We start from the raw sequence: 18,205 nt of genomic DNA, 5'->3' as shown, positions 1-18,205 counted from the left end.
CTTGATCAATCTGAAATACAGGTGAAAGTCTTCAGGCCGGAAAACAAGTGTTTAAATCCTGGCACCACCAAGTACGAGCTTACTACTAATTAGCAGACACATTCAAACTAATCTTCACACGTCTTAAATCACGTAGCAAAACAAAATCCCTAAGCAGACGTCACACATGAAAGTGTTTTCTGGCTCATCAAATCACCTTTGAAATGAGATATGTCTTTTAAAATATTTCCCCCCACACTATTCCCATGTGCTAAAACATAAATAAGCAATGGAACAAAGCTATAACAAAGAGACAGGTCTTAGGATTCTCCCACATTGTAGTTTGTATTTTAAGAATCAGCACGCAGACAGGCAGGTTGTGCAGGTTTTCTTTACCTCACAGCAACACCTGCTGGTCAAACAATGAAAGTGCAGGCGATCTGGAGCCAGCTCCGACAGCCACCTCTCCCGCTCTTTACTGTGTTTGGTCTTTTCCTACTCCTGTCAACATTCAGGTTGGGTATTTGTAATAGGACATCAATTTAAAGGACAAACTTTGATCTTTCCATAGTGAAAGCCAGTCTGCTTAAGGTAATGTAAAATTAGCAATGCCTTACTCAGACAAAGGAAGTCCACAAAAATTATAATAATGAAGAAGGACAGACTAGCCTCCTTCAGGTAAAAAAAAAAAAAAAAAAAAAAAAAACCTAGGACAAGAATAACTGTACAAGATGACTTGAGTCACTCGGATGAAAATGTATATGCAATGAGCATACAGTACTATCTGTGTGGTTAATGTTACCATTTGTGAGAAGTAGAGCTAGCAATTTTCCCCTAACAGTGTGTGATATAGTGAACTAAGAACTTTTATTTAGCAATAATTATGTCATGGGTTTTGCATGTGTGAGTGGCATGTGTATGCGTGCGTTGATGCATGAACCCATGTGCATGCATATAGGCTAGAGGCATTGGCTATTCTCTTTTATCATCCTCTGCTTTTCTCCTTTGATAAGGGTTATCTCTGTGTAAACCTGAAACTCACATTTAATAATTTATCCTGCTGGGCTGGCAGCCATCGAGCCTCAGAGATTCGCTCTCCCATCTCTGAGGTTACAAGTGTGCAAAGACTGTGGTTGACTTGTTATACGGAATGTTGGGATCCAAAATCAGGTCCTTGTGGTTATACAGCAGCAAACTCTCTCTCTCCTCTCCTCTCCTCTCCTCTCCTCTCCTCTCCTCTCCTCTCCTCTCCTCTCCTCTCCTCTCCTCTCCTCTCCTCTCCTCTCCCCTCCCCTCCCCTCCCCTCCCCTCCCCCTCTCTCTCTCTCTCTCTCTCTCTCTCTCTCTCTCTCTCTCTCTCTCTCTCTCTCTCTCTCTCTCTCTGTCTCTCTCTCCTCTCATCATGACAAGGTTTCTTTGTGTAGCCTTGGATGTTCTGGAACTCACTCTGAAGACCACTCTGGCCTCAAACTCACAGAGATCCTCCTGCCTCTGCCTCCCAAGGGCTGGGATTAAAGGTGTGTACCACCACTGCCCAGCCACAGCAAACACTCTTAACCACTGAGCCATCTCTCCAGCTCCTGTCATGAACTTTTGATGACTGAGCATCTCCCTAGGGATCATGGACCTCTGTGAATGGATATGATTCTGCCTCCAACATTTTAATATGACCCTGGTGCATTGCAGATACTTATTTAAAGATGGGAATGATGTGACCCTGGTGACAGGAAGAAGAATCACAGTGACCAGTGTGCTGAGTGCTGTGTGGAGTGTAGGCACTTTATCTAGTCAAGCTTCATCGGCCATGTGTGGCACATAAAATCACCTCGACAATTCGTGGGGAGTCAAAATTCTCTCTCCATTTTTTTTTTTCTGAGACAGCTCAGCATTTAGCGGTTTGGGTTTTTGTCTCCCATAGAGAAAGACATGAGGTAAATTTATCATAATTAACTGGACAGTCTTTTCCAGGCTGCTGCCAGCAAGTCAGAAAAGAATCTGAACTCTTGCTGAGACATCATTTTATTTTCTCAAAGATTTTTCTACTTAAGTTGCAAATCACTTGAGGTCGTCTTGCAACTTAAGTTGCAAGAAGACGGTTTAAAAGGTCTGTGGACAGAGACGGGTATTTCTGTCCTTATCTCTGGTTCAGAGAGGGAGGGAAGACAGCATCACATGCAGATTGAATGGCAAGGACAGGCACAGTGTCATAGAGTGACAAGTCAATGTTTGCATAGGGCTTTCCCTAGGGACCTACAAATAACCACATGAAGCTGAAGACACTCCCATTTTATAGGTCTTCTAGAACATATTGTCATCTTCATGGGTGAAAGATACGGTAGCTCACACTGCACTGAGTACTGGGGGTGCTTCCGTTTTCTGATACTGGGCAAGCAGCATGGTCTGTCTTCACATGGCACAGACGGAGTCTGGAGAACTATTCCTCTGACAAGATTCTGACTTTGCATAGTAAACAATTACACATGTTGTAGCAGAGGCAGAAAATAAATTTATCATGATCATCCTGTGGCACACTTGTTGTAGCTTTTAATCCAAGGGCCTTGTATTATTTTTCTTTATTGTAATTTAGTCTAGGTTCACTTTTGTAGATATCCATTATTAGCATAAGAGCATAACTCATTAATTAGATGAGAGAGAGAGAGAGAGAGAGAGGGAAAGGGAGAGAGAGACAGAGAAAGAGAGAGAGAGAGACTTTCACTACATTTAGGCCTTTGTTTCAACTGAAATCAATTTACATGTGTTTTGATATGGGCAATTATTTTAGCAACATGCACTAAATAGTCCACTCTTCTCTATGGCAGGGACTTCCCACCACATCCTTGATTCCCTAGGTTTGTTGCCTGGGTTTCTTTTTATTCTTTCTATTCCATTGCAGGACTGTTTTTATCTTTTTGCAGCACTACATGTAGTAGTAATTATTATGACTTCATAGTCATTTTCTCCTTCTGAAGAACTGCTGGGGCTTTCTGACTCACTTTATCTGATTTGCAAAATTTAAAATCATCTTTCACCAAGTTTTCCATTGGTATTTTATTAAAATTTCATTGAATTTATTGAAGAGTACATCTTTGCTACACCAGTGTCTCCCAACCATGAAGACAGTATACTACCCCACATATCTATGCTTTATCTGACTACCTTCAAAGTGATTTGTAATTTTATTCTCAAAAGTCATAAATACAATTTCATAGCTGTTGTGTATAAATCATGGTATACAAAATATTTTTCATTCACTTATGACAATACAATGAATATTATAATTTATTAGGGAGTCTAGGCTATGCTTTCCAGTACCATGGTAAATAGAAATGATATAGAAGCATCTTTGTCTCTTTCCCTGGGCTTAAGGGCATGCTTCTACCCATTCACCATCAAATATATAAGTATCCTCCTCATCAAGTTAAGGGAGTTCTCAAAATTTTCCAGTTTGATTTGTTTTTAATCTTATGAGATGCTTATACTGATAGCATGATACTCTCCCCACTCAGTTTTTACAATGGAGTTATTCAAATGGGAAACTATTTTGTATTCCTGGAATAAATCCAACCTGAAACAAATCATTGTGCATTTTATAAAATGGGATGGTAACAGTAACTCCCTCTTAAAATACAAGGAGAACAGGTAAGTACTTGAGATCAAGTCTACACTCAATAAATGTTATGTAATTTCCCTTGACCATTGCTAGAATTGTTTCCCTAATGCGTTTATTCATGATGTATGCATCTATGTCCATGACTAAAATGAATGTGTTTTTTTCCGTTCTGATAATGCCTTTGTCTGGTGTTGGTTTGTGGATATACCAGACTGGTAGCATTAGATAGAACATACACTTCTTTTTCAATTTTCTGTAAAATGAAGATAAGATTCGAATAATCTATCCACTGTATTATTTGTTAAAATTTTCCATCAGAGCTAAATGGGACACAGATTTTTCTGGTGGCTTACTTAAAGGCACTAGTGTGACTGACTGGTTTGTCCGTATTCAACTTTGCTTGTCCTATGCCCAATCAGCGAACTCTGCGTACTTTTACTTCTTCCCAAAAGAGGACCTTTTTACAATTTCCTTCTCATTTTGAAAATCCATAGGATACAAAACAGGTAACTGGGATGTAAATAACCTGAATAAAATGCATTTTGTACTTAAATTTAATTAAACATTACATATCTGCCCAGTAATAAGGAAAAATTGGATAACTTGGCTTAGAATTATTCAAACATTTTCCTTTAGGAGTAAATATACAACCCCATTTCATATAATTTCTCATAGTTGAATTATAAACATAAATGAGGAATCCGAATTTTAATATATAATACAATTTTGAAAAATATAATCAATGGACTGTTAAGAGCCAAATCTAAGGGTAGACAGTACCGGTACACCAAGGCCCTGGATCTCATAGGGTCAACTTTTGAATTGGTGTTTTGAAGAAAGAGTGGCACTGTCCAAGAAATTTATAGTTGAGAAAGACCTTGGAAAAAACTGCAAACACATTTGGATACAAGAAACATGTTTTATAAGTCTTGGTCTGGAAAAGCATTGAGCTGAATCCCATGTGTGTGGGGGGGTAGTAAATAGTTAAGAATGTAAGCACTATACGTGTGTGTGTGTGTGTGTGTGTGTGTGTGTGTGTTTAACAAAGAAAACTCTTTTGGAGATGTAGCAGAAGATGAGGTCAGTAGAAATAAAGATGTGACTGTGAGGCTGGCTGACTAAAAGAAACAACTTCATTTTAAGGTGGCATTAAGCTTTTAAACAGGGAGAGACATCCATTTAGTCCTTACGGGGACAGCTTAGGCCATTATGATCAGCCATGAGCCATATACTTTGTAGTGCTGACAAGAAAACCAGGGAAAATTCAAGAGGGCAGGCCCCATGGAAGGGACCAGAGTGCATCTTGCAAAGTGACTCAGAATTAAGTCATCTTTGGCTGAGTCAGTGAACCAGACGGGAGCCTGTTTGTTATGACTGGAGAAGTAAACAAGGGAACAGTCATGAGGAGCCATCAGAAATGATCTTTGAGATCTCCTCACACCAAGAGGCACAAGAGGAGGGCTTTAGCCAAAGGGAAAGGACACAGGGAAAGAACATCTAATTCATCGTAATACTCATTCAACTACTCCAGCAAGATGTGGGTTTTCATAAGACACTCCTGGCACTGAAGTACTCAAATATAGGCAGGCTGTCATAATCATTACCACCACCATCTTAGCTAATGCTTATCGAGAGCACACTAGACTGTGGCCTGGACATCTCGATTTACACAAGAAGAAGCCAGCAATCAGGAAAACACAAGTGCGACCAATATTCAGTGGAGTTGAGATTCAACAGCAGAGGTGGCTTTGGGGTGAAATGGCTGGGGTCTTAATTCTAGTCAGCAGCTCGTGTACAGAACTACACGGCGGGCGTTTGTGGCTTTCACGTAGGTCCCCCCCCCATCCCCGTTCATTCACACAGCAGCAGCCTGCACATTCTCTGGGACCCAGTCCTTCCTAACTCCCCACTCATGTGGTTCTGCCGCAGCCCGTTGCCATCCCCTTTTCTCATGGTCTAAAGCAGACAACTGTTACATGGTGTCTACCTGCAATGACGGCATGTCTGTTCAGAAAGAGATGGCCGGGGTTGGATTAAAAACAGAAAATCAGATTGGATATGGACTTTGTGTGGTTGCTATTCATAGTGATATGAAGAGGACAGTGTGAAGGCACATGCTGTGGGGGCATAAAAGCAAAGCAATGCAGCTCAAGGATGCTTAGCCACAGCTTTTCTGGGCCACTACTGATGTCCAAGTCAAGTCAATGTGAAGTCTGGTCACCCATGGGCCTTTGATGTTCCAACGAGGAGCTGCTCTTCTCCCTCTTGCTCTTTCTCCCCTGTCTTCCTCTTCCTCCCCCTCCGTGTTTCTCCTCCCCTCTTCTTCTCCTTTTCCTTTCTCTCCCTCCTTCTCCTTCCTTGTCCTCCTCATTCTCCTCCTCTTCCTCTCTTCTTCTTTCTCTCCCTCTTTTTCTTTATCTTCTCCATGAAGTCATTTATACCAAGGATTTTTCTTTGTTGTTGTTGTTGTTGTTACTTAAAGTGTTACTGCCCAGTAAATGGATAATAGGATTTCTGTTTTTCAGTTCTCGGGAGTAACTCTGATTTAGTTCTTACAAATGGATTAAATTAATTCAAACGTTGGACATGAAAATTGCCTGACATTATTCTTATAATGCATTGTAAGTATTGTCATTGAAGAGATGACCACTAACCTTTTTTTTTCAAGAGTAGAAGTACAGGAGAATGAAGATTAGGATGCCACAGATTAAAGAGGACAGTCACAGATCAAAGACAACAGTCTAAAGACTAGGATACTACAGATCAAAGAGGACAGTCACAGATCAAAGACAACAGTCTAAAGATTAGGATACTACAGATCAAAGAGGACAGTCACAGATCAAAGACAACAGTCTACCGGTGAGAAGAAACTACAGTAATGAAGAAAGACCCCCAAGGAGCTCACTAAAGCTGCTCACAGGGAGCATCAAATGAAGACGCAGAGCAAAGGACTCACTACTCAAAATCCTTTCTGTTCTGAAACTCACATGAGCTGTGGATGGGGCTTTATAGTCATGACAGTCCTCACAATCAAAACCCTGGAATATGCAGACCCAGCCATTCATAGGTCAAATTACTATTGATTCTACAACAAGTTTTTCAGAGTGCCAGATCAAATAAACCAAATCACTTGTTTATTTCAAATGCTTGCAGTGAATTTAGAGTTGATTTTGTGTTTCAAAGATCTCTTTGTCATTGAAATAACATTTAAAGAACCTCCCAAGTATGAGCTAAGCTCCTGGCAGTCTGAGAGAGGGAATTCATTTTTATATAAATCTGTTGCTTGAGAGTCTACTTCCAATCATTTTAAATTGCCTGGTGTGTTTGTAATTTCTACGAATTTTTTTTCAGAAAATGTTTTCAAGGTGGTAAAAATAAAAGCATAATTGCTTTTCTGGACTTGCATCCAATTCAAATGTGAAGTACAATTAGCAATTTGAGGCCGAGGCCAAAGGAAATTAGGAACAAACCACTGATTAATATTACAAATGGCAAACCTTTACAGAGAAGCACAGGCTGAGCGACACACCTCACCATCCTGGGTGGTCAGACACATCTGGGTGTCTGTCAGACAGTCGGCTAGACTGGCCAGGAGTCTGGAGTGACTGACACTGAGGGGCCTCCTTAGGAGTGTCTGATACTTGCACTTGAGGTGGGGACAAAACCTTCATCCTTGGCAGGCAGTAAGCATTCTAAGAATGGGGTGCTAGAAGCAGGTGGCGTGAGGTGGAGTGTGTGAGAAGATGGTTTGGGGTGGGGTTATGCATATGGTGGACAGTTAATTTCAGATTTCAGGAAAGGAAAGAGAGTGCTTTGGTTTTTTGATTATTTTTCAGCGATGGGGATTAAACCTCTTGCCTTGCTCATCTGGGTGAGAGGTCTACCACTGGAAAGAGTATACTCCCTATCTTATTGGGAACACAGCAAAGCAGTGTGGTACCTGAAGCAAGCAGCCTACTTTGGATCTGTCCACCAAGGCCTAACACCAGGGAGAAAGATTGTTGTTCTACTGTCAGAGGCCGAGATGTGGAACTCTGGGTCAGAGGACTCAGGGCAGAGGCCACCATTCTGGCAGGGTACATGGAGGCTCCATATGGACCCTGTTGGGAACAGAGTCATGATGAGAACTCGACCACAGTGTACTAAGCTGAGAGGCCTGGTCAAAAGGTCATAGACTGTGGCCTGGCCTGGGTTCACTGGGCATAGGGCACATACATGACATCCTTGGAGACTTCAAGAAATCCTGGGACTAAGAGCCTAAGAGCACTCTGCAAGAAGTTGGGTCTTAATAAACAGTTTATGGGTAGCGATGCCTGTGGACCTCAAGAATTTTTATCAGTGAGGACTGGAAATATCTCGATGCATATAAGTCGTTTGATATACTGTCCTCTGACTTGAAATACCTTTCCAAAAACAACAACAACAAAAACCCCAAAACCAAGGTTTCAGATAGATAAGAATCCCCCATCCTCAAAGGATATATTATGTTTGAACTCTTTGATTCAAATGATGTAGTAACAAAATTATCCTTATTTATTCATTTATTTTGGTGGTACTTAATGTACTTGTAAATTAGTTTCAAGTCATATTTGTGTTACAGAAGTCATCACACATCTTCCCATGTATTTTATCTTTTGTTTTGACTTTTTGAGACAAGATCTCACTATGTAGTTCCAGTTGTCCTGAAACTCAATATGTAGACCAAGCAGGCCTCTGCCTCCCAAGTGCTGGGATTGAAGGTGTATGCCACCATTCCTGGCTCTTGTGTATTTTATATAACCAAAGATAATTCTTACTTTTGGAAATGAAAAAAAAAGTGGATTTACATCAACCACGGAGAGATCTGTCACAGAATGAGCTCTCCACAGACAGGAATTGGATACCTTGATAGGAATCATGGGTTACATAGCTCTCTGGATTGAGAAGTTCAAACTTTTTCAGTGAATCTAAGTACTTCATTCAGCAGGTGAAGAAACATACCCACCTAGCCCAGGAGACATTATTTTGTGTGTGAGTAAACCATCATCAGAGAAAAAAACCAAAAACAAAACAACAACAACAAAAAAGCAATGAAACCCTAACTCTCCAGTTTGTGTGCTGGACCTCACTCACAGGCGCCATGAGCAATTCATTGAGTTTCTGTTAACCACACCCCCAGCTCAGTTCTTGGACTGTACCTTGGAGTATGCTCTTTATTATCCCCTCGGTGTGATCAGCCAGGAGATCTGCCTTGGTGATGGCAGCCAGGGACAGGTAGTTGGACATGTTCCTACACAGCTCCTTGTTACCTCTGTGGAGGAACTTCACTGCAATGGGGACAGCTAAGACCATCACAGGGGTCCGGTTGTAATTCTGAGGAAACATAAGAAGGCAACAGATAAGTGACTTAGTGTTCATTAGTTATTCATTCACTACTTGCTGGGCACCTAGAGCACACCTGTGAAAACCAGGGTCCTGACCTATCTACACAGCATGCCCCCCCCACCTTGTCTTACAGGCAGACTCAGGGACGGTTGATAGCATTCGCTGGAGGCATGACCTGTGAGGTCAATACAAGTATTGACTGAAACACAGTGCACTCAGGTATATGGGCAGCTACTATGTGTCAATGAATGCTAAAATTTTAGCCAATGATGTTCAAAAGAAAAAAATAGGTATAAGACTAAAACCTGAAGGCATTCTAGATTCTAAAATAATTTAATCTGTGACTCACCTTAAGGGTCTCATAAACGCTGACATCGGTACTTAGATAATTAGGAAATAATTATAGATATTATATGATTGTATATGTTCATTACCACCAACCCTACCACTTAGATTGACTATGGGCAGAGCTGTTTCATATACAGTGTGTTCTGGAGCTGTCTTCATTTTGCTACATCATTATACTATAAATAAAAGGGGCTTCTTTTCTTTGTATGAAAGGCTCTTGTCATGCCATCTATAGGTTTTGCTTTCTACTACTCCCAACAATTCTAGGCTTATGGCAGGTCCTCAGTAAACATGAGAGAATGAAAAATAAGTGAATAAGATGTAATTAGGCTGAGAGGTGACCACTGCCTATCAACCACATAAAAATCTGAACATGGTGGCATGCACCTGTGTCTCCAAGGCAGACACAGGAGAATTCCCAGGTCTTGTTGCCTGTTAGTCTTGTCAAATAGTTGGTGAGTTCATGGTCAATGAGTTTCATGTCTCAAAAAATAAGAACATAGCAAAAGAGGAAGACACCCAGCATCAACCTCTGGCCTCCACGTACAGGCACACACAGAGACATACAGACACACAGGCGTGCGCACACACATACACATGTACACATGCACATGTAGCACATACACACAAGCAGGGAGTAGGTAGGAAGAAAGAAGATAATGTAGACACATGGTGATGGATGTCACTGCAAACACAATGTGTTTGGAAGGGCATGTGACAGAAAACAGACTCTGGATTCCACTCTGGGCTTTGTCACCCTCTTGCTGGCTGATCAGAGCTATGTCATCCAATTATCCACATTTGTAACAGTGACTGTCATCATACTTTCCCATTGAGCAGTCTCTGATAAGTATGTCTCAGGGCAGACACAATATCAACTGACTGGTACAATAGGACTTTCCAGGCTGCTAAAGGACCAATGACCTTGGCGAGAAGGTCAAGTAATGACTATCCCTCAAATAGGATGTACACTGAGTAACTGTCTAGGCTCAGTCTGATCAGATTGTGGTCATTGAAGGGAAGCCTGGACTGGTGGTCAAGGGTAATGGGACAGAAACTTCTACCTCTCCAACAGTAAATGTGTGTTTCCTTTTTCTTTAGTAATTGGTTTCTGGGTTTCTGCTGGGGATAGCTACATGACTGCAGACAACACTATCCACTTTTTTTTTGCAAGTAGATATGGCCACGAGCAAAGCTTTAAACAGTGAGATAAAGAAGGCATACTGTGTCCAACCTTTAGGGTACTATTAGCATGATGTGACTTGACTCTTTTAATTAATTTTTCCCTTTAAATCTATCTGGAACAAGGACTTGGTAACAAGGACTGAAGCAGCTGTCTAGTATCATGAATTAGAAACTGTGTGTAGTACAGAGAAAAGAGGAGCCTCCGTATCAGCTCTGGACTGACACTTCTGAATTGTCCAACGAGAGATTTAAAAAAAATTATCTGTGTAGTTTAACTGACTTTCTATTTAGGCCTCTGCTATGACAGCTGAGCCTGCATCCTGACTAGAACAGTGCTAAGCCTTTCAATTTTTTGTAGCATCCTCGGTAGCTTAAAGGGAAAGTTATATCCTTGGACGGTGTGGACTATAACAAACTCTACAATAAAGACTAAAGAAGGAACATGAGGCTAAGATTGTCACTGATAAACAGGGTCTCAGAGAAGCATCACGCCATCTTAGATGTGGGGTGGTTAGGTCAAAAAGGATACTTGATGGGAGAAAAATGTGTCTTGACCCTTATGCCGACCAAAACAAAAATAAATTCCAGGTAAATTGTGTATCTAGTAATAAAAAACAAAGTAAAGGTGGAAAAAGGAGTATATTCAATATCCCCAGTGGCTTTGGGTCTATGAGCAGTTTCTCAAATCTAATTAAATATCACCATAAAAAGGGAGAATGTAAAATGCATAAGGAGTTCTAGCCAGTGATATTATAAGAGAATGAAAAGATTATCCAAAGGACAGGTATGTGCGATCCATTTATTCAACGAAGATCTAGCCATTACCAGAATATATGCATACAAACAAACTTGGGATCAGCATGAATAAGGCATGCAGCCAAAGGAGAAAACAGATAAAGGGTTTGAACAGATGCCTTATCAGTAAGGATGCAGAAAATGACTGAACACATGAAAATTTGCTCACTTTCATTAAAATTAATTTTGGACTGGGACTATCTACAAGGTGTCACCAAGGTATGAACTCTTCTCTGAGAAAGGCACGGCTCTCTCATTCGGTTTTCAGTTACTTTTTAAGTGGACTAAAACTTCGTTTAAGCACATTACCAAACACTCTATGCACCACTTGTGTTAGGATTTTGTGACTGACCATGACTTGAGTCTAATACAGTCAATAGTACAATAACCGCAGTGCCAGTGCCAGAAGGAGGAGTTGCCTGTTCATGCTGAGTATGCAGGTCAAGTAAAAGAAACATGGGTAGCTGAGACACTCAAGTGAGTTGGGAGCAATAACTTTGGAACACTCGTAACTTGGTACTGAGTCCATGATACTCGCGAAAATGACAGAAGATGTTACTGCTACAGCTTACCTTCCACCTCCAGATTTCAGCCTCACTAAAACCTACTTACTATCCTCCTTTCCTTCCTTTGGAGATTCTACATTAATTCCTTCTTGGGGAGTTTTCCAGTTCTTCTGCTTATGGCATTTCTAACCTTGGTCTGAAGAGTGATTAAGTGACTCAGTCTAAGAAAGAGCCATCACATTTCCCTGGAGCAAATGATGGCTCAGGAATAAGTATCTCACCAGATTCAGTTAAGGATTCTTCAAAGGGCTCCGTGTTTGAGATTTTCCTGCTGCATTCAAGGCACTAAGAGTTTATAGGTGTCACTATCATGCAACCTCAGTAGGCAAGAGAGAACCTGAATGAAACTTGAGGAAACACGGGGTCAGAGAGGCAAGCTGGGAGAAATTGGATCCTTTTAATATTTGAGTTCCATGATACAGAGTGTGCCTAGCCCACCTCCATTCCTAGATCTTTCTTAAAAAGCCAATTAAATATCCTTTGCTTAAGCATTCCTAGTATTCTAGTCACCAGGAACAAACAAGCAAACAAAATGCCTGATACATTTTTAACTCATTCCTATATTCCATCAATTTTCCAGATACAGAGTCAGGACCATGGTCTGCCTTGAGACATCTCTGATGGCTTATCTGGTTATCTTGGCCTGCCTTCCTCACCTTTTAGCAAATATATGTGGGCCTGATTGGACTGGCTATTGCTGGTGTGATAGGTTATGAGGCCTCCCTGGTAGACAGGTATCCTCTCTCCCAAGCCTGGCACTCACTCATATAGAATTGCTTGGATCTACTGAGGCCAACTCACACTAAGGGATTTCTAGAAGGCTGACACAAAATAGTGAATCCAAGGGACTTATTGATAGTGAGAGACTTTTCTTTGGTCATATCAGAACATCCCTCTCACATTATCAAGTTACCAAGAAGCCATGCCAGAAACCAGAGTCTTCAGTCAACAGCAGAAGATCAGGTGAGCTCAAAAAGATACTGAGATGTATTCCATCAAGATCATGGTAGAACCTAGTTAAAATAATGCACTTATTCTACAGCCATCTGTGATGACCAGAACATTCCATCCACCAAATTCAGTCTCTAATACCTGCTCTGAGTAACACTTGAGTACGTGTACACAGTGATCCATCTTCTATTTGCTAATACACTCTTCAGACTGTGATGTGCAGCAAGGTTAACTAATTTTTTTTCACTTTTCTCAATTATGGTATATTGCTGCTTCTTTGGATTCACATTCAAGTTACTTCTTCCATAGCATTGGATGCTACCCCAACCCCAAGTCTTGTCATCAGTTCTGTTTATAGCCATCCAATTACATTCAGATACATGTATATTACATGGAGGCTTCTGACCGCTAAACTTTCAACAGTTAAACCTGTCCCTATACTGACTGGTCAAAACCCTAACCTTGGGAACTTTCCAAAAAGGACTCCATGTCAAAGGGACTTTTTCCACACTGAGTGGTTCTTTTGGCCAAGAATAACTTGAAAGTAGAAGAGTACACGTTTTTTATTAGAGGAATCTCTTTAGGCACTTTTAAATTTTTTATTATTTATTTTTAAGATGGAGTTTTACTATGTAGCTCTGGCTGGCCTTGAACTCACTATATAGACCAGGTTGACCTCGAGCTCACATAGATGTGCCTGCCTCTGCCTCCCTAGCACTGGGATTAAGGGTGTGCACTGTGGTCTCAAGCATATTTATGTGTAATTAAAAAAAAAACCAAAAGTGGTGGCAACACAAAGTGGCCCTTGCTAACTGAGCACAGACAAACACAGGGAAGGGATCCGATGGATGGAAATCACTATTTTCTGTTTTAACCTCTGGAGTGAGGGCTCCAGGCCTCCTGCACCAACCAGAACCACCTCTGTTTAGAACAGTTCTGGACACCTGTGAAGTGTGGATCCGATGCAAGACCGCAACCCCCCCTCAAGTGCATACATAATGCCATCACGATAAACTTCAGCACACTCAACTTTTCTATCTTCTCCCCCACACCTATAATTTGGAAACCTCTAAAATGAAACAAAAAGTAAAACATTAAGCAAAGAGCAAACAAGCTGATCTAAATTCTAAGCGCCACCACCGAAAGCATTCCATCTCAAAAACGGTTGTCTAGACAGCCCCGACCGTATCAAAAGCCACAAGCACCGCTGACGAAAACAGGGTGGGAGTAAGGGGATAGAGGCCAGGGTGACATTGACAAAGAAGAATCCCATGGACCTAACAGATAACAAACAGCTTAGTGTCATCGGCTGAGCTTCATTTCAAAGGCATCTAATGCGGTAGATCTGGGCACAACAAGTCGTTTTATCTTTAGAGTTATTTGGATCGCAGGGTTGCTAATGGCATACAGGCAGAGAAAAGTCCTGTGGTCACCATTCTACAACAAATAAACCACTTTAGCAGCAGCTGATAATGTCACAGCCTATGGTGGAGCATAGATGTGAGCCTGCTGGTGTGAATATTATCTTACAAGTTCAGAGCTCAGGGAATGAACGGAGGGCACTGTGGTATGGAAATAAACTTGAAATCCTCAGAACTGACTGCCACACCTCGGTGGAGATGTGAAACAAGGGGGCCTTGTTCCACGATGCCAGGGGTTGCATTTCTCAACTTGATTGCACCATTTGAGCTCTTGGTAAGAGATTTTTCCTTTTGAAAATGCACTCTGGGAACCTTTCTGATCGAGTGTTTTAAAACTGGAAGGCATAAAGCAAAAGAGATGAGATACAGATCTCGGGTGGCAGCAACAGAGAGGCCCCTCTGCCTCCAGGTATTGAATTCAACTGGAGCTGTAGAAAAGCAAAAATCTCAAGAGATGTTCAAGTTCATCTATTAGAATAGGGCTCCTTGGGCATTCACCCAGCCTCAATGAGCAGACAGACAGAATGCTTGACTCCTGCCAGTGTAGCTATCTAGAAATCTAATAGACACAGTCATCTGGTTGTCCCAGTGGGGTTCTTGAAAGGTGGGAAGGGAGCAGGTCTGTTGATTGATCCCATCCTTCACATTTCATCCTCCTGTCCAAGGACCATGTCCAGAAGCCCACTGGAGGGAAGTCTAGTTGCTAAGGAAACCACAGGGTCTTTATTGCTCCCAAGTCCATACATTACTTCATTCAGTAGATATTACTGTTTGCCAAGTGCTATTTTAGGTGGTTGGAATACCTCAATGTGGGGGGGAGAACATAATTTGGGAGAATAGAGATAGACAAACAACCACCAGTGGCTGTAATTATTGAATGAACAGCTTGTTGTAAAGACTTGAATGCTGGGTTGGGCAGTGGCTTAGTGGATATAGCACTTGCCACATAAGCGTGAGGACCTTAGTTAGGGCTCCCCAATCACACATGAAAGCTGGGTAGGTGTGGTGGCCTGCCTATGATCCTAGCACTTGGAAGTAGAGATGGGGGCAAGCTGGTTAGCTCTGGTTTCATCCAGAGCTCCTGCCTCAGTAAATAGAGTGAAGAGCAATGGAGGAAGATACCCAATGTCAGCCACTAGCCTTCGCATAAACACCAAACACACACACAGGCAAAATAACAATAAAAAGAGAATGTTGTGTGGTGTCATACAGTCTCCTGCAGATGATGAGTCAACTGGAGTAAATAATCATATGGTATTTCCTACATCCTGAATATTTTTTTCTTTATTTTCTGTCTGATCATTTCTTCATTGCAACAAAACCACAAGGCAATTACCCTTGTATTCTGTACTTTATAGATGGGGCAATGAAGGCACTAAGTGTTAATTCATCCAAGATCACCTACAGGTAAAAAACAGAGAGGGGATTGCTTGTTGAGTAAGCTTTTAACCTTATACAACCGATTTTTCCCCATAAGAATCCACGCAGTATTGACTGGGGAGTTCTGCCATGAGCAGTGTGTGTGCACAATCAAGGAGGCTAGACATTAGGTCCTTTTACAATGCAGAAAATTATATCCTTCCTGATTTGTGGATTACTTCTAGCTCCTTTTGTATCCCTTGTCAGCCATTTGGATGATTTCCCTCTTCGTAGACCCTCCCACGGTAGGTAGCTGAGATGAGACAACAGATAATGCCGTGCTGACTAACATATGACACATGGTCTACTAAGTAAGGTCGTTGAAGAATAGAGAGTGCCACGACTCATCCGACAAGGTTAAAATCAGGTATGGAGTCTTGGTTCTCTGGAATTTCATTCTAGTGCACCAACTATGCCAACACTTCTTTTTTTTTTTTCGAGACAGAGTTTCTCTGTATTGTTTTGGAGCCTGTCCTGGAACTCGATCGGTAGACCAGGCTGGTCTCGAACTCACAGAGATCCACCTGCCTCTGCCTCCTGAGTGCTGGGATTAAAGGCGTGCACCACCAATGCACGGCTATGCCAACACTTTTAATACCCCTGCTCCCCATGTCTGTCTTCATCCGTCCTCTCCAAGTTTGCATTTGTTTTAGAAGACAGAATGTCTTGTGAATCATTCTTTTCAGGGGTTCTCCAGGAGATGGGCAATGGCTGAGTCCATAGAGTAACTTGGTCAGAGGAGCTCCTAGCCTCGGGTAAGCTGCGGCTTGAACCGGGTGCCCCTTGTCATGTCGGCGCCACATAGAGAAAACTATTGCAATGAAAGTCCTTCTCCATGTTTGTCTGCCATCACAAGTCTGCAGCACACGATTTTAACATCTCCGTGTTTCTGTGGACCTACGCGCTAGCTAGAGGTCGCCATGTCTTCCAGACAGTGGGCATTGTTATCCCTAATTTAGAAAGGGCAAAGCAGAGACCTGAAGACACGGATTTGCCCATTTCTCATGCATGAATAGGTAGGTATTCACAGTGCATAGAAAAAGAGACTTAGAAGGAGTCAGTCAGCTGGTTGTGGAGGCACAGGCCAGTAGGATTTGCTGAAGGAGGCAGAGGCAGGAGGATCACGAGTTCAAGGTCAGCCTGGGCTACACATAAAAAAAAAAAAAAGAGTCAGTCAGGCTGGGGAGACATCTCGGTAGACAGAAGCATTTGCTAAACAAGCGTGAGGGCCAGCGTTCAAACCTCTAGCATCCACATACAAAGCTGAGCGTGGCTGAATGTGCCTGCAATGCTGGTCTTCAGGTTCAGTGAGAGAGCCCGTCTCAGGAGAAAGTGGGGAGAGATGGAGCAGGGCACCTGCCACCCTCCTGTAGCCTCCCCATGCTTTCATGACTGAGGAGGTATTATTTTTTAATTCTTTACAGTATAGCTCACAGGGACACAGCAAGGACTCGGTAGGTTTTCTCAGTCTATTAGCTGGCAACCTGCTGGTTTAATCTATCAGTGGCTTATGGTGTCTTTTTTACAGTATCTAAGAGGCGCGCGCACACACACACACACACACACACACACACAATTGCCTCTCAGTACAGAGATGTCATGCGTTCGCATTAGCTGCTAACTCAGTATCGAATTGCCTGCTGCTGTGCAGCGACATTACCTGCAAGATGCAACTCGTGATATCAGATGCGATTTTTGCATGCGGAGTATCTTCGTCTTTCCCTGCAGGCCTCAGGTTGTGTTCCAAGCAGGAATCCCACAGTCCCACCAGGGCCCTGGCATGCTTTTCAATGGATTCCGTCTCTCTGATGGCCGCTGTGATCCTTGTGATACAGATCTCAACCACCGCCTGGTCGTTATTATTAGTTTGGTAATCCTATTTAGGAAGAAAACCTTCAAGTTAGTAAGCACTCTACAAAGTCGTTCTTAAAAAGAGACGCAGTAATGAGTCATTTTGAAAATGCTGTGTGTGTGTGTGTGTGTGTGTGTGTGTGTGTCACTGTGCGCTAAGGAGTGAGGCTGTTAAGCCCTTTACCGTTGGCCTTCCTCTTACAGAAGAGGCAGAATATAGATCCAAGCACCTGCTGTCACTAATAAAAGGGAGGGTGACAGCTGGCCAGAGGAGCTGGGTCATTAGGGTGCAAGCAGGTGACTCCCCAGGTCATTTCAGTTTCAAGGTCCCTACAAGATAGAAGTTACATTTTTACACTGATTTTCTTTTTTTTAGTCATATATTTGAAAAAAAATTCACATTACTTTGTAAGTTTCCCTCATCAGCCCCTTTCTCAGAATCCAAAAGAACTCAGTGTCTCATTTCTTCCTCTTCAACTCAAATAAGTTAACAAACCCAGGTTAGCTTTCCCCACCCAAATTCTCTTCTGTCTCCCTGTCTTAATTACCCCCCCAAATACGTCACCATCTTTACTAAGAAAAAAAAAATACGATCCCTTAAAAATGTTTTAGATGTAAAAAAACAAACACATATAACAAAAATGCTTATTGCTTTGAGTTGGAAAATGGGTCTGACTGAACACCACAATGGGGGGCTCCTGGATAGGAAACGCAGGC

General features: G+C 42.0%; 1 protein-coding gene across 2 annotated transcripts in view; it reads right to left on the bottom strand.

Moving 5' to 3' along the window:
• Window positions 1–18,205, bottom strand: part of Veph1 (ventricular zone expressed PH domain containing 1) — a 198,950-nt gene that overhangs the window by 159,715 nt on the left and 21,030 nt on the right. For both annotated transcript variants that reach the window (XM_040754329.1, XM_040754330.1), the window contains exons 3-4: window positions 17,298–17,513; window positions 8,766–8,940 (exon numbers count right to left, since the gene is read on the bottom strand). In XM_040754329.1, coding sequence (XP_040610263.1) covers window positions 8,766–8,940; window positions 17,298–17,513 — 391 coding nt within the window. The remainder of the gene's footprint in view (window positions 1–8,765; window positions 8,941–17,297; window positions 17,514–18,205) is intronic.

Source organism: Mesocricetus auratus, unplaced genomic scaffold (assembly GCF_017639785.1).
Source record: "Mesocricetus auratus isolate SY011 unplaced genomic scaffold, BCM_Maur_2.0 Super-Scaffold_100011, whole genome shotgun sequence".
In the NCBI taxonomy this organism is placed as follows: domain Eukaryota; kingdom Metazoa; phylum Chordata; class Mammalia; order Rodentia; family Cricetidae; genus Mesocricetus; species Mesocricetus auratus.
This window is presented reverse-complemented; position numbering and strand designations above follow the sequence as displayed.